Here is a 20,273-nt window from a genome sequence, read left to right as displayed (position 1 = left end):
AGTGAAATATAGGTGTCCTAATAGTGTTTTTAGCAGTGTGGGACACATATATGTCAACAGCTCAAAAAATGTGTTTTGGTGTTTAGTGACCCTTTAAACATCATTTGAAATACTAGGGATGATGTAAATAGACAAATCAGCGAAATATTTAACACCATTCTAGTGACCTTTGGATATTTTACTGAAATAAATCATACATAATGCACTTTTAAGGTTAATCTGAGCATTAAAATGGGAAATAAAGGGGTTTCATAAATTGTTGGTGCCAGAGAAGAATTAAGGCATTTCTTATGGCAAAAAGGAGGCTCAGCTCAGCATGTATATTAATTCACACAAATTGAACTCACCATCAGGTTTATGACCCGGAAATCCTTCTGTAAGCCGTGCCCGACAAAGCGAACACCAGTGTCAATGAGAAACCGCAATTTAAGATATGTGGATTTCAGAGTAGTCAGGTGTTTCGAGGAAATCTTTGCATCCAAATCTCCAGGTTTGATACCAGAATACTGGGTCAGATAGTCTACCACCTGTACATGCAAAAGGATTAAACCAGTAAGAAGCAGAAAGGTTTTTTTTCCAACACCTCAACATGCTTTCATGTTTTGATGAAGAAAAAACAAGCAAAAGTATAGAACTCACTAGTACAGTAATAGTTGTTCCTTAGTGATTCACCCTGAGTATACAGTGTTTTTAAAATGTGATGCTAACAGATCCTCCTAATACGGTTCTCACTTTATGAGGTCATAAAAAAAAACCTTGTCATTTCAAAACGTAATTTCCCAAAAGGTAATTTCTTGACCTGTTCCTGTGTAGATATGTAGTCATCAATGAACGGCACTCCTTCATTTTGTCCCTGGCCTCTCACACATGTGATACGAGCAACAGACATCTGGCTGGGTTTAATAGTGGACTTAGTTCCATCGCTGCGCAGTTCTGCCTCTTCCTGATTAGTTCAATGGTGAAATCATATGTCAAATGATGTCGAAGCTAACATAACATTTAAGCTGAAAGCACAGTGTTTCCCACATACCTGGTTGAGAGTGACAAATTCTGCATCCAATCCGACAAGGTCTCCAACCTGTGGCATTTCGCTCACCATGAGGGGTATGAAGGTGGCGTGACTCTTCCTCTGTTTTCGTGCTAAAGAAGCCTCCGTCAGCAGAACGCTTGCCTCGATAGGGTTCTTAACTATAAGAGGAAATAAGAAGATGGCAGAATGATTCAAAGGAATCATTTGAGTCAACCATTCAATGATTCTGTTATTAAGACAGTCACATACTGCGCAAATCAAACTTGGTGTGGTAGTTCCTCTTGATGTAATAAAGTACAGCAGGAACCTTCCAGTTCACATCAAACTGAACCGATTCAGCCTAATCAAGATATGAAATGACATGGAAAAAGATGTGAAATGATTTACAGTCACATTTTAAACAATTTCAGAGTAAATAAACTGTGGTATAAAGTATTTCGTAGATGTTTTTCAAAAGGGTTATGAGCTGCCTTTTTTGTATTTGCTATTTTGTTTGGCTCTTTGAGCTCCATTTATATTTTTACATAATAATATATCCTATTTAGACAGGCTAGTAAATTGAAAAATCCAGCATCAACTTGTGCCTTGTTGGTAACTGAATTTGATGTAATAAATTAAAGTTCTTAAGCCCAGCACACACCAACTTGAACTCAAAGAACAAGCAGTGACTTTGTTGTCACCTTGCGTTGGCTGTATCTGGTCCTGTCTAGAGCAAAAATATTTGCATGAACACACCAAACGGACAACAGCTGACTGAACAGGTCGCTGTCTCTAGATTTTCATTCACAGCAAAAAAAAAATGGTACTAGTGCTGCTCTATTTATGCACCATTTTCACAGAAGATTTCTGTTACCATAGAAGGGTTCGCTTGTGCAAATATGTCTGATAATAAATCAATATTGTTTTTGCAAATATTTAAGAAATGTGATGAAATGCAGCAGGCTTCTTTGTGTTTCTTTGTGCATGTTGCAGCATTAGTTTAGTTGCTTTACTTCAAGTTTTGTTTGTGCTTCCTGATTGATAGCTGAACAGCTAATCAGAGCACTCTCTTTTACCGACAGTCAAATCTGATTCTACATTATGAATCGAGAAAACTCCAACATGAGCCTAAAAAGAAGCGACTTGTGAAACACACAAAACATACTAGCCTGAAATTAATGGCCTGACACCCCTTTACTGTCACATTCTGAATCTTCATTAAAAATATGAGTTAATCAGTCTTTACCACACATGTCAACATTGGGATGTGATAATAAGTCCAAATGCACCAATCTATAATGACAAGCATTTAATTGCTTTCCTAACCGTTTATGCTTATAAGGGTTCCCATGATGACAGCAGGATAGAATGGTAAAATACGCGTGAATCTTAGAAAAAACAGGAGGGTTGACAGGTATGCTCTTCACTAATGTTGATCTAGATCAGGGATCACCAATCTCGGTCCTGGAGGGCTGGTGTCCCTGCAGGGTTTAGCTCCAATTTGCCTCAACACACCTGCCTGGATGTTTCAAGGATACCTAGCAAGACCTTGATTAGCTTGATCAGGTGTGTTTGATTAGGGTTGGAGCTAAAATCTGCAGGACACCGGCCCTCCAGGAACAAGTTTGGTGACCCCTGATCTAGACTAAAAATGACAAAATGTCTTTTTCTTGTAAGGTTGGCAGTTTGGCTTCAATATAGACCAACAAGAGAATTTCTTTTTCTTTTCTTTTTTCCACTTTAACCCATATACAGTATATGATAATAAACACTGCTGCATTGAAAAAAATACTTGAATACTTGTCTACAATTGTGCATAAGAATTTCTTTGTATATATATGTTTTCATAGACCTATGACCTTTCGTCAAAAGATCAACAGAATTTAGATTAATTAGATCAGCTCATGACCCCTTTAAACAGATTTGTGATATCTGGTGTTTTTACCTTATCAATGGGCTCAATCAGAAAATCATTGAACAGATACCACTGCTGGTGTGTAACTCCCTGAAAGCAAGATACAGAAAATTGAGTTTGTTTCTCATTTAAAGTATTTTTTCTGTGGGAGATTCAATATTTGCCCACCTCTTTGCGCTGATGATAAGTCTCGCCCACTTTGATGTGCGCCACCATGTTTCCTCCAGTCCGAGTGTCCTGGACATGCGACACAGTGACAAACAGATCGTAGATGGACACTCCTTCTGCCTCTTCACTTTCAGTCAGCTATGAAAAGGAACAAGACACGATAAATTTGAGCCAAAGTGATACAGTTGAAGAATTAATAGCCTTCCTGAATTACTAGCCTCCCTGCATATTTTCCCCAATTTCTGTTAAACAGAGAAAACATTTCTAAACATAATAGTTTTAATAATTCATTTGTAATAACTGATTTATTTTATCTTTGACCTGATGATAGTACATAATATTTTACTAGATATTTTCACGATAACAGTATTCAACTTAAAGAGAAATTTAAAGGCTTAACTACGTTATTTAAGCAAGTTAGGATAATAAGGCAAGTCATTTTAAAATGAGAGTTTGTTCTGTAGACAATTACTTAAGGGGGCTAATAATATTGACCTTAAAATGGTTTTAAAAAAATTAAAAACTGCTTTTATTCTAGCCAAAACAAAACAAATAAGACTTTCTCCAGAAGAAAAAAATATTATAGAAATACTGTAAAACATTCCTTGCTCTGTTAAACATAATTTAGGAAATATTTGAAAAATAAATAAAATTCACAAGAGGGCTAAGAATTTTGACTTCAACTATATGTGTCCCATGTTTAAAATATCTTGATGTGATTAATGAAAAAAAAAAAGTTGTGTCTCACCTCCTCTCCCTCAGTTAGGCTGGTGACCTCCAGGCCTTGAGCTTTACTGATGCACATCCTCAGACTGAGAGGAATCCACACATGCCTCATGTCTTCTGCTTGAGTGTCAAAGGTCAAGCCCTCCACATTGCACAGCTCTTCTCTGAAAGAAAAAAAAAAGATTTATTTTAATAAACTACATTTAAAGATGTTTATATGATATGGCTTTATATTATTATTAAGTGCAGGGCAAAGATAAACAGTGATTAATCAAATTCAAAATAAAAGTTAGTTTTTACATGCAGTTGAAGTCAGAATTATTAGCCCCCTTTTGATTTTTATTTTATTTTTTAAATATTTCCCAAATGATGTTTAACAGAGCAATGGCATTTTTACAGCATCTCTGATAATATTTTTTCTTCTGGAGAAAGTCTTATTTGCTTTATTTCGGCTAGAATAAAAGCAGTTATTAATTTTTTAAAAACCATTTTGGGACAAAATTATTAGCCCCTTTAAGCTATTTTTGTAAGATAGTCTACAGAACAAACCATCGATATACAATAACTTGCCTAATTACAATAACCTGCCTAGTTAACCTAATTAACCTTGTTAAGCCTTTAAATGTCACTTTAAGCTGTATAGAAGTGTCTTGTAAAATATCAAGTAAAATATTATTTTACTTTTATGCTTATGCTTAACAATTATGCTTAGAAATGCGCTGAAACAATCTTCCCTCCATTAAACAAAAATTGGGGAAAAAAATAAACAGGGGCGCTAATAATACAGGGGGGCTAATAATTCTGACTTCAACTGTAAATGCGTGTGTATTATATTTATTTATGTAGATGTGATAAAAACAAAACTATACAAAAAAAATTTGTTACATGAATATTTAATTGTATACTTAATTTACATCATATTATATTTAATATCAAAATATAAATAAACATGTAATCAACAATTATATGTCAAAATAAACTTGATGCGACTAACTGCAAATAATTTTTGCCCAGCACTAATTTTTATAATTGTTCAAAGTTATCTATCTATCTATCTATCTGTCTGTCTGTCTGTCTGTCTGTCTGTCTGTCTGTCTGTCTGTCTGTCTGTCTGTCTGTCTGTATGTATGTATGTATGTATGTATGTATGTATGTATGTATGTATGTATGTATGTATGTTTTAATTTTAAATGATTACTGATTTTAGAATGTGTGTAGTAGTTTTATTCATTTTTCATATTCACTTACTCCAAACACCATTCTGTGGGTAAAGGCTCTTTAGGTTTGGGAGGTTCGGCTGCTTCTTTCTTCAAAGCTTTGTTGAACACATACTATCAACAAAAAGAGTATCTCTGAGTTATTGACTGTGTGATTAGGCTTCTGCTGCTATTCAACTTACTTGTTGCAATGAATTGCTGAAGCTTTTATCAAGTTATACAGTATTATCACAATATAGACCGGATTAACATGTGAAACTGTTAATGTTTGAAAATAAACAACCAATTAAGTCTTAACAATCAATGAACACACCAATCTGAATATTCTAAAATACACTCTAAGGCTTTCAATGATAAACAGTTATTCACTTTAATTTGAAGAGATCATGATATCAATACCTCAGTCTGTGCCTTCCAGAATTCTGCCTCTTTCGCACTGTTCACCTCACAGTTTATCACCAGAACATCAGGCAGACAGCGAATGTTCCTGGTCTGCACCTAAACATAGATCACAACACATTATTTAGTGTTTACACTCCATTTACATACACTTTAAATCAAAACCTTAGGGTCAGTATGATTTTGGGTTTTTTATAGTCCAAATATCAAAAACGCTTAAATCAAGAAGCATTTTCTAAACAAGTAAAAGCATTGTCTTGTTTTCAGAAATAACAATTAAAAAATAAGTGAGTTTTTCCTTAAAAACAAGCTAAATATTCTACTAAAAACGTCGATTTCACTTTGAAATACGATTATTTTGCTGACCCTGTTGGAAAATTTATTTGCTTGTTTTACACGTTTTAAAGAAAACTCACTTAATTTTGACTACATTTTACTTGTCTAGAGAAGGTTTCCTGATTGAAGAATATTTAGATATTTGCACTAGAAACAACAAGACAAACACTCTAAGTAAGAAAAGTATTTTTTGCAGTGTGCAAGTTAAAGACTTACTGTTGGCTGGTACTTCTCACAGTTGTCACACCAGGCCTGTGTGCTCTGTTCCAGACAGATGCTCTTCCTCAGAATATCTACAAATTCATATTCCTCTATCTTCTTCTCTGTCCAAATGAAAAGAAAAAACAAAACAAAATCAATAAATTCAGTCAATTTACAGAACAAGAACTTTTAAGTGAAAGAAAAAAGGCCATATAGATGGATAAAGTTGGTCTATATAGATGGATCAATGAGTGAATAATGTGCGGTTTGGCGTTTCTGACCCAGAGAGCTCTGCTCGGGGTAATGCATGGTAAACAGCAGCGTCAATGAAGAGCGAACCGTCTCCTTTCCACAACAACACAGACTGCTGTTCTCCACTTCACAGCCAAACAACCGGCTAATCACAGACTCCCCTGAGGAGCTCAGCACACTGCTATTAGCACAAAACACAAATCGTCCTTATGTCAACTTATTACAGTCAAATCAGAGAGCTTAAGAGTGATTTCCACAGAAATTGGTTCTGCTTTAGGCATGAGTCCACACCTGCTGCTGGCTCCTCTGTACGCCTGCGGCCCTTCCTGCTCGAGCGTTTCCTGATGCAGCTGTGCAAGAATAAAACGGTTCCAGCTCTGGATTAGACGGCCCAGACGGGCTTTTCCAGTCTGCTCATCGGAGTCAGCCAGGATTAAACCCAGAGCAGATGCCTCGGGAATTGTCCGGAAAGCCCGGAGAAAATTACTGGCCTGGGGAAACAAACAAATGCTGTGTGTAGGTATAAATGTGATGCATTACTAATAATCATGATGCACACATCTGCAAACCGGAGATGAACTCTGATTGGACGAGAAGCTCTAGTGCACCTGACAGGGGTCTCCTCTGCTCAGGTCCAGCATGTGGAAGAGGAAGCCCAGCTCACAGGCCAGGCAGAACTCTTTCTGACACAGGTGATTCTGTACCAGACACCTGATGGGCTCCAGGAAGTACAAAACCTGCCCAGCACACACACATGCACGCACACAAAGAGAGAGAAAGAGAGAGAGAGAGAGAGAGAGAGAGAGAGAGACAGAAAGAGAGACAGAGAAAGAGAGAGTTAAGTATTATTAATAATCCAGAGGGCTAGAACTTAAAAGTGAAAGTCGTGCATTCACATAAATCTCACAGATACACACACACACACACACACACACACACACACATACAGTACCAGCCTCCTCACCCTTCACGTTTGTGTATTACTCCGCCCACATACAGCAACAAGCAGAAGAAACTCTACAGTTTGACAAATACTACTGCTGTTTTTTAAGTCGAGACTGTAGTTGTTAAGATTTCAACTATGCAGTTTATTTATAAGGATAGTGCCTTAAAGAGATTGTAAAATATTTACAATTTCTAAGAGACAGCGGTTACAGGACCGCTTAATAAGCCCTTAGAACAGGGGTCACCAAACTTGTTCTGGAGGGCCGGTGTTATGCAGATTTTATCTCCAATCCTAATCAAACTCACCTGAACAAGCCAATCAAGGTCTTATATGCATACTTGAAACACTCAGGCAGGTGTGTTGAGGCAAGTTGGAGCTAAACCCTGCAGGGACACCAGTCCTCCAGGACCGAGATTGGTGACCCCTGCCTTAGAAGATTAAAACAGCGCAGTTTCTAACTAGTCAATTTCTCTCTTATTTATTTTGCAGTGCTGTATTTATAAAGTATTAATTGTATTATATTGAGTGTGAGATGGGACCCACACATCAGGAATGTGTGTTGTGCTGGCAGAAAGAAGAACTGCCGGAATGTGTTTAGCGTTTTACCTTATTGCAAACACAATAGCAATCAGATATTTTTCAGGGTTAAATATTGTGATATCTAACAGAGAAATTATAGATTAATTGTAGATTATAATAATGTAGGGAGATATCTCTGTAGATGTATAGCATTTCATGTTAAAATGTCAGCAAAATCACCTGTTTTGTCATCACTTTAGACATTACGTTAGAGAATCATTCAAACACTACTGTAGCTTTAAAGTGATGTTGGTGAATTAGTAACGGCTTCTGCTGTTTTGACGTCAGCTGTAGATGTGAATGAATGGCGGAAGAAAGTTGTTCCTAAGGATTTTTAGACTCTCTGCGTTTGATTTTCTTTTCTATATACACGATTGTGCGTCAAACTGTTGTATAAACGCAATATCACACAAGTGCGATATGGCTGTATGTATGGTGAGACACTAAGCAGCGCACGCCTCCCACCAGTGCTGACATTCAGCCATATAGCATTGCTACTCGTGTGATATTGCTCATATATTAGTTTAGTTTATTTTATTTATAGTTTAGTTATAAATTTATTATTTATATATATAATAATCAATGTTTAAACCAGTTGTGTTGTTTATTAATTTAGTGAAAACTGAGACAAGCATATATACAAGTATAAAAAAAGACTATTAAGTATTTATTTAGAATGATTATATATGAATATATACAATTAGAATAAATATAAAAAGTGGTAGTAATTTTGTTGTTTTTGTAATTTTTTTAACAGTTTTTAAATGCCTGTACAGTTCTTACTGTATTTTATTTTAGTCTTAGAACAGTTAGATGAATAACTAGAGCCAGAGCAATTTTTGTTAAAACAATTCTTATAAATAAGATAAATATTTAAAGAAATAAGTTACAAACTCAGGTATGGGTTTGAGGACTGTGGAGTTGTAATATTTGTTTCATTCGATAAACTCTGATAACATTTCTTGTAACTTAGAGCTTTTTTCCCCAAAAATGTGTCTATAAAAGTACAATTTTTAGGACAACTGCTCAGACTAACAAATGTTTTAAAAACATTCCATGTGGGTGTGTGTGTGTGTTTATTTGTATATTTTTAAAGGCATAACTGTGTGTGTGTGTGTTTGATTGACTGAATGTGTGGATGTGTGTAGTTTCATATTTTTACCTGGATCATACAGTTACAGTAAGCGTTGGGTATGTGAGGCTCTAGACCAGCAAACAGAGTCCGATTATAGTGCTTAAAATCAAAGTCTTCCAGTCCCAGTTTGGAATATTTAATGGTCACCTGGCATAAAATATAAAAATTCTGTCACTTCAGAATGGTAGAATATTTCAGATGTAAATAACAAACATGACAATCACCACTGAGCCTCCAACACGACACTGTGATAAATGATTAATATTACTGCAGAATTAAACGAATACTACTGCAATAATAAACTAATGTGTTGCGTGCAACCACTTCCTTTACGCTTCCAAAAAAGGTTCAACATCATCTGATCTAAAAATAACTTGCACGCAAACACCTGTAATGTGCAAAATAGCTCTAGTGGTGTGTCATTATTTGGATGATGCGGAACAGGATTATGCACAACAATAGCTCATCACTACCTTCCTGTATTTCTTTGGCACCATGTAAAGATGTGGCTCCTCGTCTCGACCAATGGGAGACTCCGGCACCTGATTATAGCTGTCATAGTCAAGCTCGACATCTTTTATCTTATATGGAACCTGGCAAAAAAAAGAGGATCAAGATACTGGTTACACAGCATTACTGCACTGAAATGAATGACGCATCAACAAAAAATGACACAGCTACATTACTGTATGACATGACTTCCCTCTTACAGAATATAAAAAAACAATACTGATTAAGAGTATAGTGTTCATGCATGCTTAATTAGTGATGCTTTTTTAAAAATATTAAAGTTCTTCATGTTTAGGATATATACAAAGAACCAACTTCGTATTTATTCTTCATGCTTTTATCAGCACCAGCATGGATTACTGTAATGGACTCCTCACTGGCCTTCTCAAAAAGACAGTCAGAAAGTTGCAGCTCATCCAGAACTCTGCTGCCAGGATTTTGACCAGAACCAGAACATTAGAGCACATTACACCTGTCCTCAGGTCTTTACACTGGCTCCCTGTTACATTCAGAATAAATTTGAAAGTGTTATTCCTTGTCTGTAAATTACTTAATGGCCAAGGACCTCATTGCATTAGGGATATGCTCATTAAAAACAAACCTAACAGATCCCTCAAATCGTTAGGATCAAGTAAATTAGAAATTCCAGGAGTTCAGTGAAAGCAGGGTGAATCCGCTTTCAGCTACTGCACCCCCGGTGCTGCTGGAATCAGCTTCCAGAAATGATCAGATGTGCTTCCTCCAACATTAGTTAAATTCAAACCAAGACCTAAAACACATCTGTTTAGCTGTGCTTTTACTGAATGAGCACTGTGCTACGTCTGACAGATCACACTATTATGTCTTTCTTTCTTTTTTTACTCCTTTAAAACCTATTTTAACACATTTTAATCTGTTTTGAATAATTTTTTATTTGTTTTTATTTATTATTATATTTAATGGTATATTCTTATACCATTGTGTATGAAACTTGCCTTGCCATGTATTTTGAAAAATTACCTGGTTTCTGGGACGGGTTCTAGGATTTGGTGCGTATCCAATAAATCCCACAGTTTTCATTGTCCTCAGAATCTCTGGATCTACTGGAGGCGCTCGTCTGACAGTGAAACAAACACATCAACATCCATAAACATCCCCAATAAATGTCATTTGTTAAGAGAGTTACTGTGCAAAAACTGTGTAAAGAAAACTGGCATGGAAAAGAGATGCAAGAAAAATTACAATAAATGTACATCTCTACTAAATAAAAATACCAAAAGCAAATCACAATAGATTGAGCACATTTACAGAAATGTACTGCAGGGGGCAGTATTACACAATAAGCCTCAGACACACAGGTATGTGTAGAAATGAAATATGGAATGGATATATCGTGCACATTATGAAAATATGTATTTACGCATGAACAATCCAGATTTTTTTTTACAAAAATAGGCAGTACACAATAAAATTATAAATATATATATATATATATATATATATATATATATATATATATATATATATATATATATATATATATATATATATATATTTGTTTTTTTTTTACAAAATAGCAGTTTATCTAGTCACACTTTACAATAAGTTTCCATTATTTAATGTTTGTTAGTGTTTGAATGACCATTATTTGTACTACATCAATTAATCATCAAATCAGTTTAACATTCAATAAATATTTACATCCAAAATTGTGCCAAACATTAGCTAATGCACTGTGAGTTCATAAGAACTAACAATGGACAACTGTATTTTCATTAAGTAATTTAAAAGGGATAGTTCACACAAAAATAAAAACCACGTCATCCTGTACTCATTTTTATTCCAAGCAAGTTTGAGTTTCTTTCTTCTGTTTAACACAAAAGAAGATATTAGCGACGCTAATGGAAATGATGCGGAACTAATTTTTTCGCCACAGCTGCACATATAACCATTTAAGCTCAGTTGTACCTGGGGCTGGGTGCAATGAGGGCGGTGGGCCAGTCAGACAGCAGAGGCTCAGTGCTGGTGAGAGGCATTGGCAGAAGAGACAGAGGCATCAGCTCGTGGTTCCAGTCCATCTGCGGCAGTGAGTCCACCAGGCAGGGCAGCGCCAGCTCTGTGTCTCTAGAGTAGCTATTATAGGACACCTCGGGGGCGCTGGACCACAGATGCACACAGCCGCCCGAGTCCCCGAATGACAGAGCCTGCTTGCTGGAGGACACGTCAAAGCTCATCAGCAGCTGGCCCACTGTGTTGACGTGGAAGATATCAGCCAGGCTGGCCAGGCCGGTGGGCTCGCAGAACTGACACTGACCTGCAAGACATTGAAGTTCACATGAATCCAAACTAACCATGTTGATTTTGTTAGCTCACATTGCTAGTTTTGTTGTGAACATTTCATCTGTGCGTGTCATTAAGAAATTTTAATCGATTAAAATTGAAAGCTTAAACTGAAATGTAAAAATGCACTTCCTGTTTGTTTTCATTCAATTCTCAGATTATGTCTGTCTAAGGTAGTGGGCGTGGCTAACATACTTAACCACGCACCTCCAATTGTATGTTTTAGCAACAAACAGAAATGGTGAGGATGAGGTGTCTGCTAGGTTGTAAGAACACTCCTGAATTCCTTTTCCAGATCTTTCTCAGTGAAATGATTACTTTACTACATCCAATCAGCTTGAAATTAAAGAAACAAGCCACGCCCACTGTTTACTCATTTGATATTCCGTTTCTCTAGGAACTGCATCACAATATGAAAAAATGGAGCTTCACAGCTTCTAGTTCATGTGGACTTTAAATGTTCTTTTTTTCATACTATGACACATAAAAAGTGGGCATGGCTTGTTGTTTGTACCTCAAGATGATTGGATGTAGAAGTAAGCATTTCACTCAGAAAGATCAGGAAAAGGGTTTCAGGTGAGTTCTTACAAACTAACAGGCACTTCCTCCTCACCATTTCTGTATGCTGCCATAGCCACGTCAAAACTGAAAGTTGAAGGGGCGTGGTTAAGTATGTTAGCCACACCCCAATACCGCAGACAGAAATCTGAAGTTTTTTTTATTGAAAACAAACAGGAAGTGCGCTTTCAGATTTCAATTAAAGATTTAAATGGCAAACTATTTTCTAAATGACATGCACAGATTAATTGTTCACTACAAAACTATAGGGATGTAAGCTAGCAAAATCAATATGGTTAATTTTGATTTCATATGTACTTTAAAGAGAGCATACAGTACTACGTTTCTTCAGAATTTTGTCTGTGAAGTTTCCACTCAAAATACCCCATGAATCATTTTTTATAGCTTTAAAAATTGCCCTTATTCGGGTTTGAAAACGCGTATGTTTTGTGTGTTCTTTTTAATTGCAAATGAGCTGCTGCTTTCCAAAGGAGGGAAGAGCCTATGGGTGATATTCATTCTGACACTCTCAAAACAACAAAACGAGTAAATCTCACATCCCCAAATGCTAGAAATGACCAAGTCAGAATTATTAGCCCCCTTGTTCATTTTCTTCCCCAATTTCTGTTTAACAAAGAGAAGATTTTTTTCAACACATTTCTAAACATAATAGTTTTATTAACTCATTTCTAATAACTGATTTATTTTTATCTTTGCCATAATGACAGTAAATAATATTTGACTAGATATTTTTCAAGACCATACAGCTTAAAGTGACATTTAAAGGCTTAACTAGGTTAATTAGGTTAACTAGGCAGGTTAGGGTAATTAGGCAAGTTATTGTATAACAATGGTTTGCTCTGTAATAAAAAGCTGAAATAAAACAAATAAGACATTCTCCTGAAGAAAAAATATTATCAGACATGCTTTGAAATTTTCCTTGCTCTGTTAAACATAATTTGGGAAAGATTTAAAAAAAGAAAAAAAAAATCAAAGGGGGGCTAAAAATTCTGACTTCAACCGTATATATCATCAGTTAATGGTATTAAATCATGTTTGAATGTCTTAATAATTACTTTTTATTTCAGTCAAAGTATGTTTACATTTCCTACTATTTTGGTTAATTTTCAGTTCATTTTAATTCAAGGCAAAAAAAACAGTATTCAGTATTACGGTTTTAATTTGACTTATTTGACTCAAATTTCACTTAAATGTAACGTAGTTTAAGATCTATGACATCATAGATTTGTATGTGAGGACAATGTTACAAACTTTTGTTATCAGTTACTTTATTTTTTGTGATTAGAGCTTCATTTGTACTTAAAAAGTTCTCTTTAAAAGACTCTTTTTTTTTCAGAACTCGCAAACAGAATTTAAAATATATGTTTTAAAGCGAGGAAATTGCAATGCACGGCTGGACCGTTGTTCGGCACATTCAGCAAAATCACTTCACGTGACCTACCAAGTAAAAATGTGGACAATATGAGAAGAGCCAAAGCAGAAATGAAAATAAGGTAGAACTTTTACATCCAGTATAGACATGTCAGAAGAAGCCACAAAAAATATCCTCATATAATAATAGTGAGCTTCTGAAAAATTTGATTAAGCAACGACTGAAGACGGAAGAAGAATGCTATAGAATAAACAGGCAAGCTCCGAATAAAAATCCCCAAACACAAATACTATCCCACATACAGTTAAACCAAATATTATTCAGACACCTCTTTAAGATTTCTCACATTATCAGAGTTAATTTGCTATAGTTTCAAAAATAGGACCAAATTATGACAAGAAATTACAGCTAAACTAGAAATTAGAGCTAAATTATCCTGTTATTGTCAGATGACTTTTTGATAGATACAGTTTGTAATGGATTACAATCATCTATAAGACAATATTTACACAAAAAATCCCTTTTGCTTTTGTTCAGTCAGTTTTCTTACCGGTATGAACAAATGTTGGTTATAATATGTCACTTTTTATACTTCTGTTATCCTCTCCTACTTAAGAAAACAATAGTATTTTGCAAAAGATACAAAAAAAAATATTGTGTTTGGTGTCTAAATGTTGTGTTTAATGTCATTTTTGACTGTATTTTTCATGAAGATTCTTCTTTATGTCATTACATTACAACTTTAACAGTCTCTTTCAGTTATAATAGCTGGATAAACATCACTTCAGACAGAGACACATGTGCATCATACCTGTTTGTGAAATGATGGCCAGGCGGGAGGTGTATGTGGGGATAAAGCGGAGGAATAGGGGGTCCACGTGGACCTGCAATGGGGTGACGGCCCTCATCATGCGCAGATCGTACACCATGAGGAACCGATCACAGGACAGCCCGTTCAGACCGCGACTTGAGAAACCACATGCCGCTAACAGGTTACCGTGAATGTCGAAATCAGACAGGCTGCCGGAGAATGCATCAAACTCGTGCTCCATTTTAAACGTGCGCAGATCACGAAGAGACACCTACAACAAACAATGCACAAATGACCATTAAGAGATTCTTTTACAATGATTACAATACACTTTAAATATTACGGTAACACAGTAAAGGGTATCAATATTTTTTACGTACTTTGAAAAAACATAGGTAAGAGGAAGCATTCATAATCTATAGATTGACGTAAGAGACAACTAAATGGAAGAATAGATGCTAATTTCTTTTGTATATGCTGTGATATTTTTCTAGTTATTTTGGAAGATGCTGGAATTCAGCTGGAGTGCTAATTAAAGGCTTTACTAGATTACTAGGTTAACTGGGCTGGTTGGGTTAATTAGGCAAGTTATTGGGTAATGGTATTTTGTTCTGCAGTCAATTGAAAAACTCCAAACTTCCAGCCAAACTAAAAGAAACAAGACTTTCTCCAGAAGAAAAATTTAAGAAAATACTGTGATCATTGCCTCGCTCTAACATCACTTGATTCTTTCATTTTGCCTTCAACTGTTTACTTTTGTGAAAATAAAATGTCACAATATGGTCAAATAATATATTCAAGTATTAATGAAGCAACATACTTATGTATGTACCTGCACTAGTGATATTAATTTTATTTTATTTTAAATGATTAAAAGCTTCTTGCTGACAAATGGGTGAAACCCGTCCTTTGAAGGATAATGAAGAAGTAAATTAAATTAAAGGAAAATAAATCAATATTTTATGGGTGAACTGTGATCCTTAACATGTCATCAAATTAAAGGCTTTACTAGATTACTAAAATAATGAGGCAGGTTAGGGTATTTAAGTAAGCTATTGGTTAAGTGTTTTTTTCTGTAGCCATTTGGGGGGAAATGGGCTGAAATAAAAACCTTAAAAATTTTATTTTTTAATGTAAAACTGCTTTTATTCCAGTCGAACTAAAAGAAATAACACTTTTTCCAGTGGAAAAAAAATAATAGGAAATACTGTGAAAATTACCTTGCTCTGTTCAACATAATTTGAGAAATATTTTTAAAAAATTAATAGTAAAAATTCCTCCTCTAACCTCACTTAATTCATTTATTTTGCCTTCGAATATTGGGTCAAATAATATGTTTATGTATAAATGAAGGAACATACTTATTCTGAACTGTGCTAGTGGTCGTATTAACTTTTTTAGCATTACATTTTAAGTTATTAAAAGCTTTTTAAAGACAAATTGCTAAAAAGGATAGTTTAAAAGTAAAAAAAAAATTTTTAAAGGAAAATAAATTTGTGTTTTAGGATGAACTGTGATCCTTAAATACAGTGTTTACAGTGTCATAAAATAATCTTTGCTCTAAATATGCCTGGTAAGATTTTTTTACAATATAAACTATGGATGCATCTTGAGTAAATAATGGTAAAACTAGCATCATAACATGTTTTTTTGGCTCAGAAGAAAATGTAATTTAATAGGACATATTGTGATATAGGAAAAGTCTTGGGAAATGACAGTAACTTCGGTTACTAATGAAAGACCTTAATCTTTTTGCATGATTTTAATGAACGTGATGTTTTAGCTGACGTGGTGAGACAGATGAATCCATGCACGAAAAAGCTCTTCCTCTTAATTTTGTGGACAAGATGAAAATTCCAGCCACCGGCTAGTCTGAGCTGAGAAAACGAGGATTGTGTAAATAAACAAAAGGAAAAAGCCCATATGTATTATACCTGTGTTTACAGCTGAAGTGTAGGCAGCACATTCCCACATGAGCTAAGGGCAAAACTTTTTATACACCACATCCCTCTATTCTGTGGGAAAAGCGAAAGGAGGAAACTATTTGTTCCACATCCATTTTCGCTCAGCTGCTGCACTCACCTTGCCAGATGTGTGACCACAAAAGAAGAAACGACTAGTTTGTCTCATGATGGCGACACCAGGCACTTCAACAGTAAACTAGAGTGACAGCAATAAAGAAATTAGAAAAGAAGTGCAAAAACATGCAGAAAAATTACCCTGTTACTGGATGAATAAACACATGCTATCTAACGGCAATTCGTAACTTTTTGATTTAGTGGCTAATTCGTATGAATTCGTACAATCTCATTTGTCCAAATTAGTATGATTTACTCATCCCCCAATGATGGTTGGGTTTAAGGACGGGGTTTGGTACCATGCATCCTTTTAAAAATGGTAAATTTTTGTATGAATTAGCCACTAAACTGACAAAACCTACAATAGTTACGTTTCCTCGTGAGATCAGGCTGATATACCATACATTTTGTATTTACAAGAAATGTGTACTGTGCATTTATTAAGTATTATATATAAAGTATATATTAAGTATATACATAAAATGCACAAATCGAGCTGCAACCCATCAGTGGGAAACCATAAATTAAACATAATAAACAATTAAACCATAAATAAATATAGATAAATGTTAAAATGTTAAACACACAAATGACATTTATTGCATTTTAAATAATTCTTTTTTATCTTTTTTTAAAACAACAACAACAACAACAACAACAGTATTTATAAAACAAAAACAGCAGGCATCTTACTTTTTGAGTTTCCTGCACTGTGGTGAGGTCCAGTTCAGCCACATAGTTCTGCAGGCCTCCCATTAACAAGGTGTTATTTTCCGTAAGAATCAAGCTGTGCATGTCAGCACCCTCCTCCATTCTGAAAACAAAATGCACGAATAAACACTCACACACTGGCAAACACAAGAACATAAAACCTTGTATTGCACTAGACACAGTGTATGCCTGCATTTTATAACATTATGCTCAGAGCTCTGAGATTATACCTGCATTCATGTGATAAATGTACACTACATGACAAAAGTCTTGTCGTTGATCCCAGTTGTAAGAGCAACAAATAATAACTTGACTTCTAGTTGATCATTTGGAAAAGTGCAGAAGATCGATTTTTCTGATGAATCATCTGTTGAACTGCATCCCATTACATTCAGTATGAGGACACGCAAGAGATCTGCAGAGTGGATGGCAACACCAACGGCCTGAGGTATCAAGGTATCATTAGTGCTGCCCTTTACATTACAAACCACAGGAGAAGGCAAATTCTTCAGCAAGACTTTGGTCTAAGCAAAGTCAGACCTTACTGTCCTAATAAAATAATTAAAAATCAAAGCATGATCATAATTTATTTTGGTAAAATAAGTGTAATCTAGAGGCCTTTGTCTTTCATTTAAGCCACTTCTGAAATCAAATGATCAACTAGAAGTCAAGTTATTATTCGTTGTTCCTAAAACTTGGATAAGTGACAAGACTTTAGTCAGGTAGTGTACACTGCAAAAGTTGAACATGGCTTTAATGGAAAAGACTTATAAAAGTGTTACAATAAAATTACAATAAAAAGTTCTATACTAAAAAAGAACAATAACAATTTCCTAAAACTCTCTGCCTGACACTTAAAAATTACTATGACATTTTTGTTGAAATAACTATAATTGATTTTACGTTACCTCCTTAGTTATACACATTACAGCTTAATAATGTTAACATAATTTTCATTGCTTTACTTTAGTGCAGGGGTGCCCAAACTTTTTCATAGAAAAGGCCAAAAACCAAATATCATTGAGAGCCTTGGGCCTATACATATATAATAATATAATATATAATATAATATACCAAACTATGATGATTGATATGATAAATATTCATATATAAATATTAAATATAAAGATGATTGATAAATATACCAAACTACTTTACTTTAAAGTTATTAGAAATTATTATAATTAGAAAGACAGCACTTTGAATCGTAATAACTAATGGAGTATAACTTTTTTTAATGATAACTTATTGCAATAAAAACATAAACGATCACATTTAAAACACAGGGGAGTTCAATGCTGAAAACACTACTAGACAAGCAGAATCTGCCTTTACTATGATTTGCTCAAAGTCTCTGCATTGTCCTTTATCTATCAGGTGACATTATACACATTATAAACTAAATTACAACATTTAATTTCAGCTACCTTTTTGGTAGCTAAACAATAAAACACAAACAAATAAAAGATTACATTAAATTTGAAATGAATATCCAACTATCATTCTCCCTCTCTTCTCTGATGGGATGGTGGGACAAAATAAATAATACCATGGGCCAACACTGGCTGGCGGGTCCTAGTTTGGGCATCTCTGCTTTAGTGCCATGTGTGTTAACAAGACATGTTTAGTAGTACATATTAGTATGTTTTTCAGCATGCGGAAATGCTGTTTGTGATGATTTTGGTTCATTTGACTTCCTCATCATCACCTAGAATTGTTTTTGTCTCTGTATTACAGCTGTGCAATGCAAGTATTAATACTTCAATAGCCTCATATATTACCAGTGCATATGTTAATGAATTAAAAGTAGTTCATCGTAATTTAAAAGACGCGGTTACCTAATTTTCCAGTTTTTTAAATGTAAATTGTATGCATTTACTATAGGTGTGCAACTCACGGATAATCAAACATGATAAAACCTCCTCGTGTGAGGCATCTGAGGTTGTTTTTGGTCAGAAACAGCACCCCCGTGTCCATACTCTGGATATGGCGAATGTCGTCAGTCATGTGCACCTGGAAAGACGAGTAGCGGCCCATTGTCGGCCCAAAGAAGGAACTCGCGTGTCCCTGTTACGAAACAGGAAAGAACAAAAGCAAACACACCCAAAGTCAGTAATGCAGCTCCTACTCACGAATAAAGTGACATCACCTCAATGTGGAAGTACATCAGAGATGATGCGGCAGACCACTTTCAAAACCACAGCTGGATTTTTGGAGCGATAATAAACTTTAGCCTTAAATCTTCCAACTTCAATAGAAGCATTTATTCATTCATGCAGAATTTTTGGAGAAAATACTACTGAGGGAGATTGCTTGATTTTATAGCTCTGAGAGTGTACAGATGATACACACTGCATGATTAATAAAGATTTTGTTTAATAATGTTTTAGAAAGAAGTCTCACCTGGGTGCTTTTATTTCATGGAAAGTATGATGAAAAAAATTTGTTTTTGAAATAATATCATTTAAAAGAGCTATTTTTTATTTTAATATATGGTAACACTTTACAATAAGGTGCATTAGTAAATGCATTTACTAACATGAACTAATCATGAACAACACATGTGCAGCATTTATTAATCATAATTGAACATTTACTAATGCATTATTAATATCCAAACTCATGCTTGTTAACATTAGTTAATGCACCGTGAGTTAACATGAACTCACAATGAACAACTGAATTTTCAAAACTAACGTAAATAACATGAACAAATACTGTAGTAAATGTATCGTTCATGTTAGTAAATGCATTAAGTAACATTAACTAATGAACCTTATTGTAAAGTGTGACCGAATATATTTTAGGATGTAGTTTATTCCTGTTATGGAAAGCTGAATTGCCAGTCCTCAGTTTCCTTACAGAATCAATATAATGTGTGAATTTTGTGTTTATTAAACTTTTTTTGGAAAAAAAAATCTTGATTTGTTTATATTCAAATGTTTAGAGTGAGTGTAATAGTTTAATATAAAACAAACTTTTAGCTAAGACTGATCATAAGTGACTGAAT

General features: G+C 34.8%; 1 protein-coding gene across 5 annotated transcripts in view; it reads right to left on the bottom strand.

The window, feature by feature from the left end:
* The window catches only part of pan2 (poly(A) specific ribonuclease subunit PAN2), a 28,300-nt gene that overhangs the window by 3,608 nt on the left and 4,419 nt on the right, over window positions 1-20,273 (bottom strand). For 2 of the 5 annotated variants that reach the window (XM_087307468.1, XM_087307470.1), the window contains exons 3-23: window positions 19,161-19,330; window positions 17,246-17,366; window positions 16,557-16,634; window positions 14,475-14,745; window positions 11,341-11,686; window positions 10,393-10,489; window positions 9,357-9,476; window positions 8,911-9,030; window positions 6,832-6,960; window positions 6,515-6,714; window positions 6,253-6,404; window positions 5,987-6,093; window positions 5,435-5,533; window positions 5,067-5,149; window positions 3,841-3,982; window positions 3,093-3,230; window positions 2,955-3,014; window positions 1,280-1,370; window positions 1,031-1,188; window positions 800-943; window positions 348-527 (exon numbers count right to left, since the gene is read on the bottom strand). In XM_087307468.1, the coding sequence (XP_087163594.1) occupies window positions 348-527; window positions 800-943; window positions 1,031-1,188; window positions 1,280-1,370; window positions 2,955-3,014; window positions 3,093-3,230; window positions 3,841-3,982; window positions 5,067-5,149; window positions 5,435-5,533; window positions 5,987-6,093; window positions 6,253-6,404; window positions 6,515-6,714; window positions 6,832-6,960; window positions 8,911-9,030; window positions 9,357-9,476; window positions 10,393-10,489; window positions 11,341-11,686; window positions 14,475-14,745; window positions 16,557-16,634; window positions 17,246-17,366; window positions 19,161-19,330 (3,006 nt within the window). Of the gene's footprint in view, window positions 1-347; window positions 528-799; window positions 944-1,030; window positions 1,189-1,279; window positions 1,371-2,954; window positions 3,015-3,092; window positions 3,231-3,840; window positions 3,983-5,066; window positions 5,150-5,434; window positions 5,534-5,986; window positions 6,094-6,252; window positions 6,405-6,514; window positions 6,715-6,831; window positions 6,961-8,910; window positions 9,031-9,356; window positions 9,477-10,392; window positions 10,490-11,340; window positions 12,078-12,350; window positions 14,746-16,556; window positions 16,635-17,245; window positions 17,367-19,160; window positions 19,331-20,273 lie in introns of all 5 variants that reach the window. The other 3 variants (XM_087307469.1, XM_087307471.1, XM_087307472.1) reach the window with 2 other exon arrangements.

This window comes from Danio rerio, chromosome 23, assembly GCF_052040795.2.
Source record: "Danio rerio strain M-AB ecotype USA chromosome 23, GRCz13ab, whole genome shotgun sequence".
NCBI lineage: Eukaryota > Metazoa > Chordata > Actinopteri > Cypriniformes > Danionidae > Danio > Danio rerio.
The sequence above is the reverse complement of the archived record's forward strand: the minus strand, read 5'-3'. Positions and strand labels throughout refer to the sequence as shown.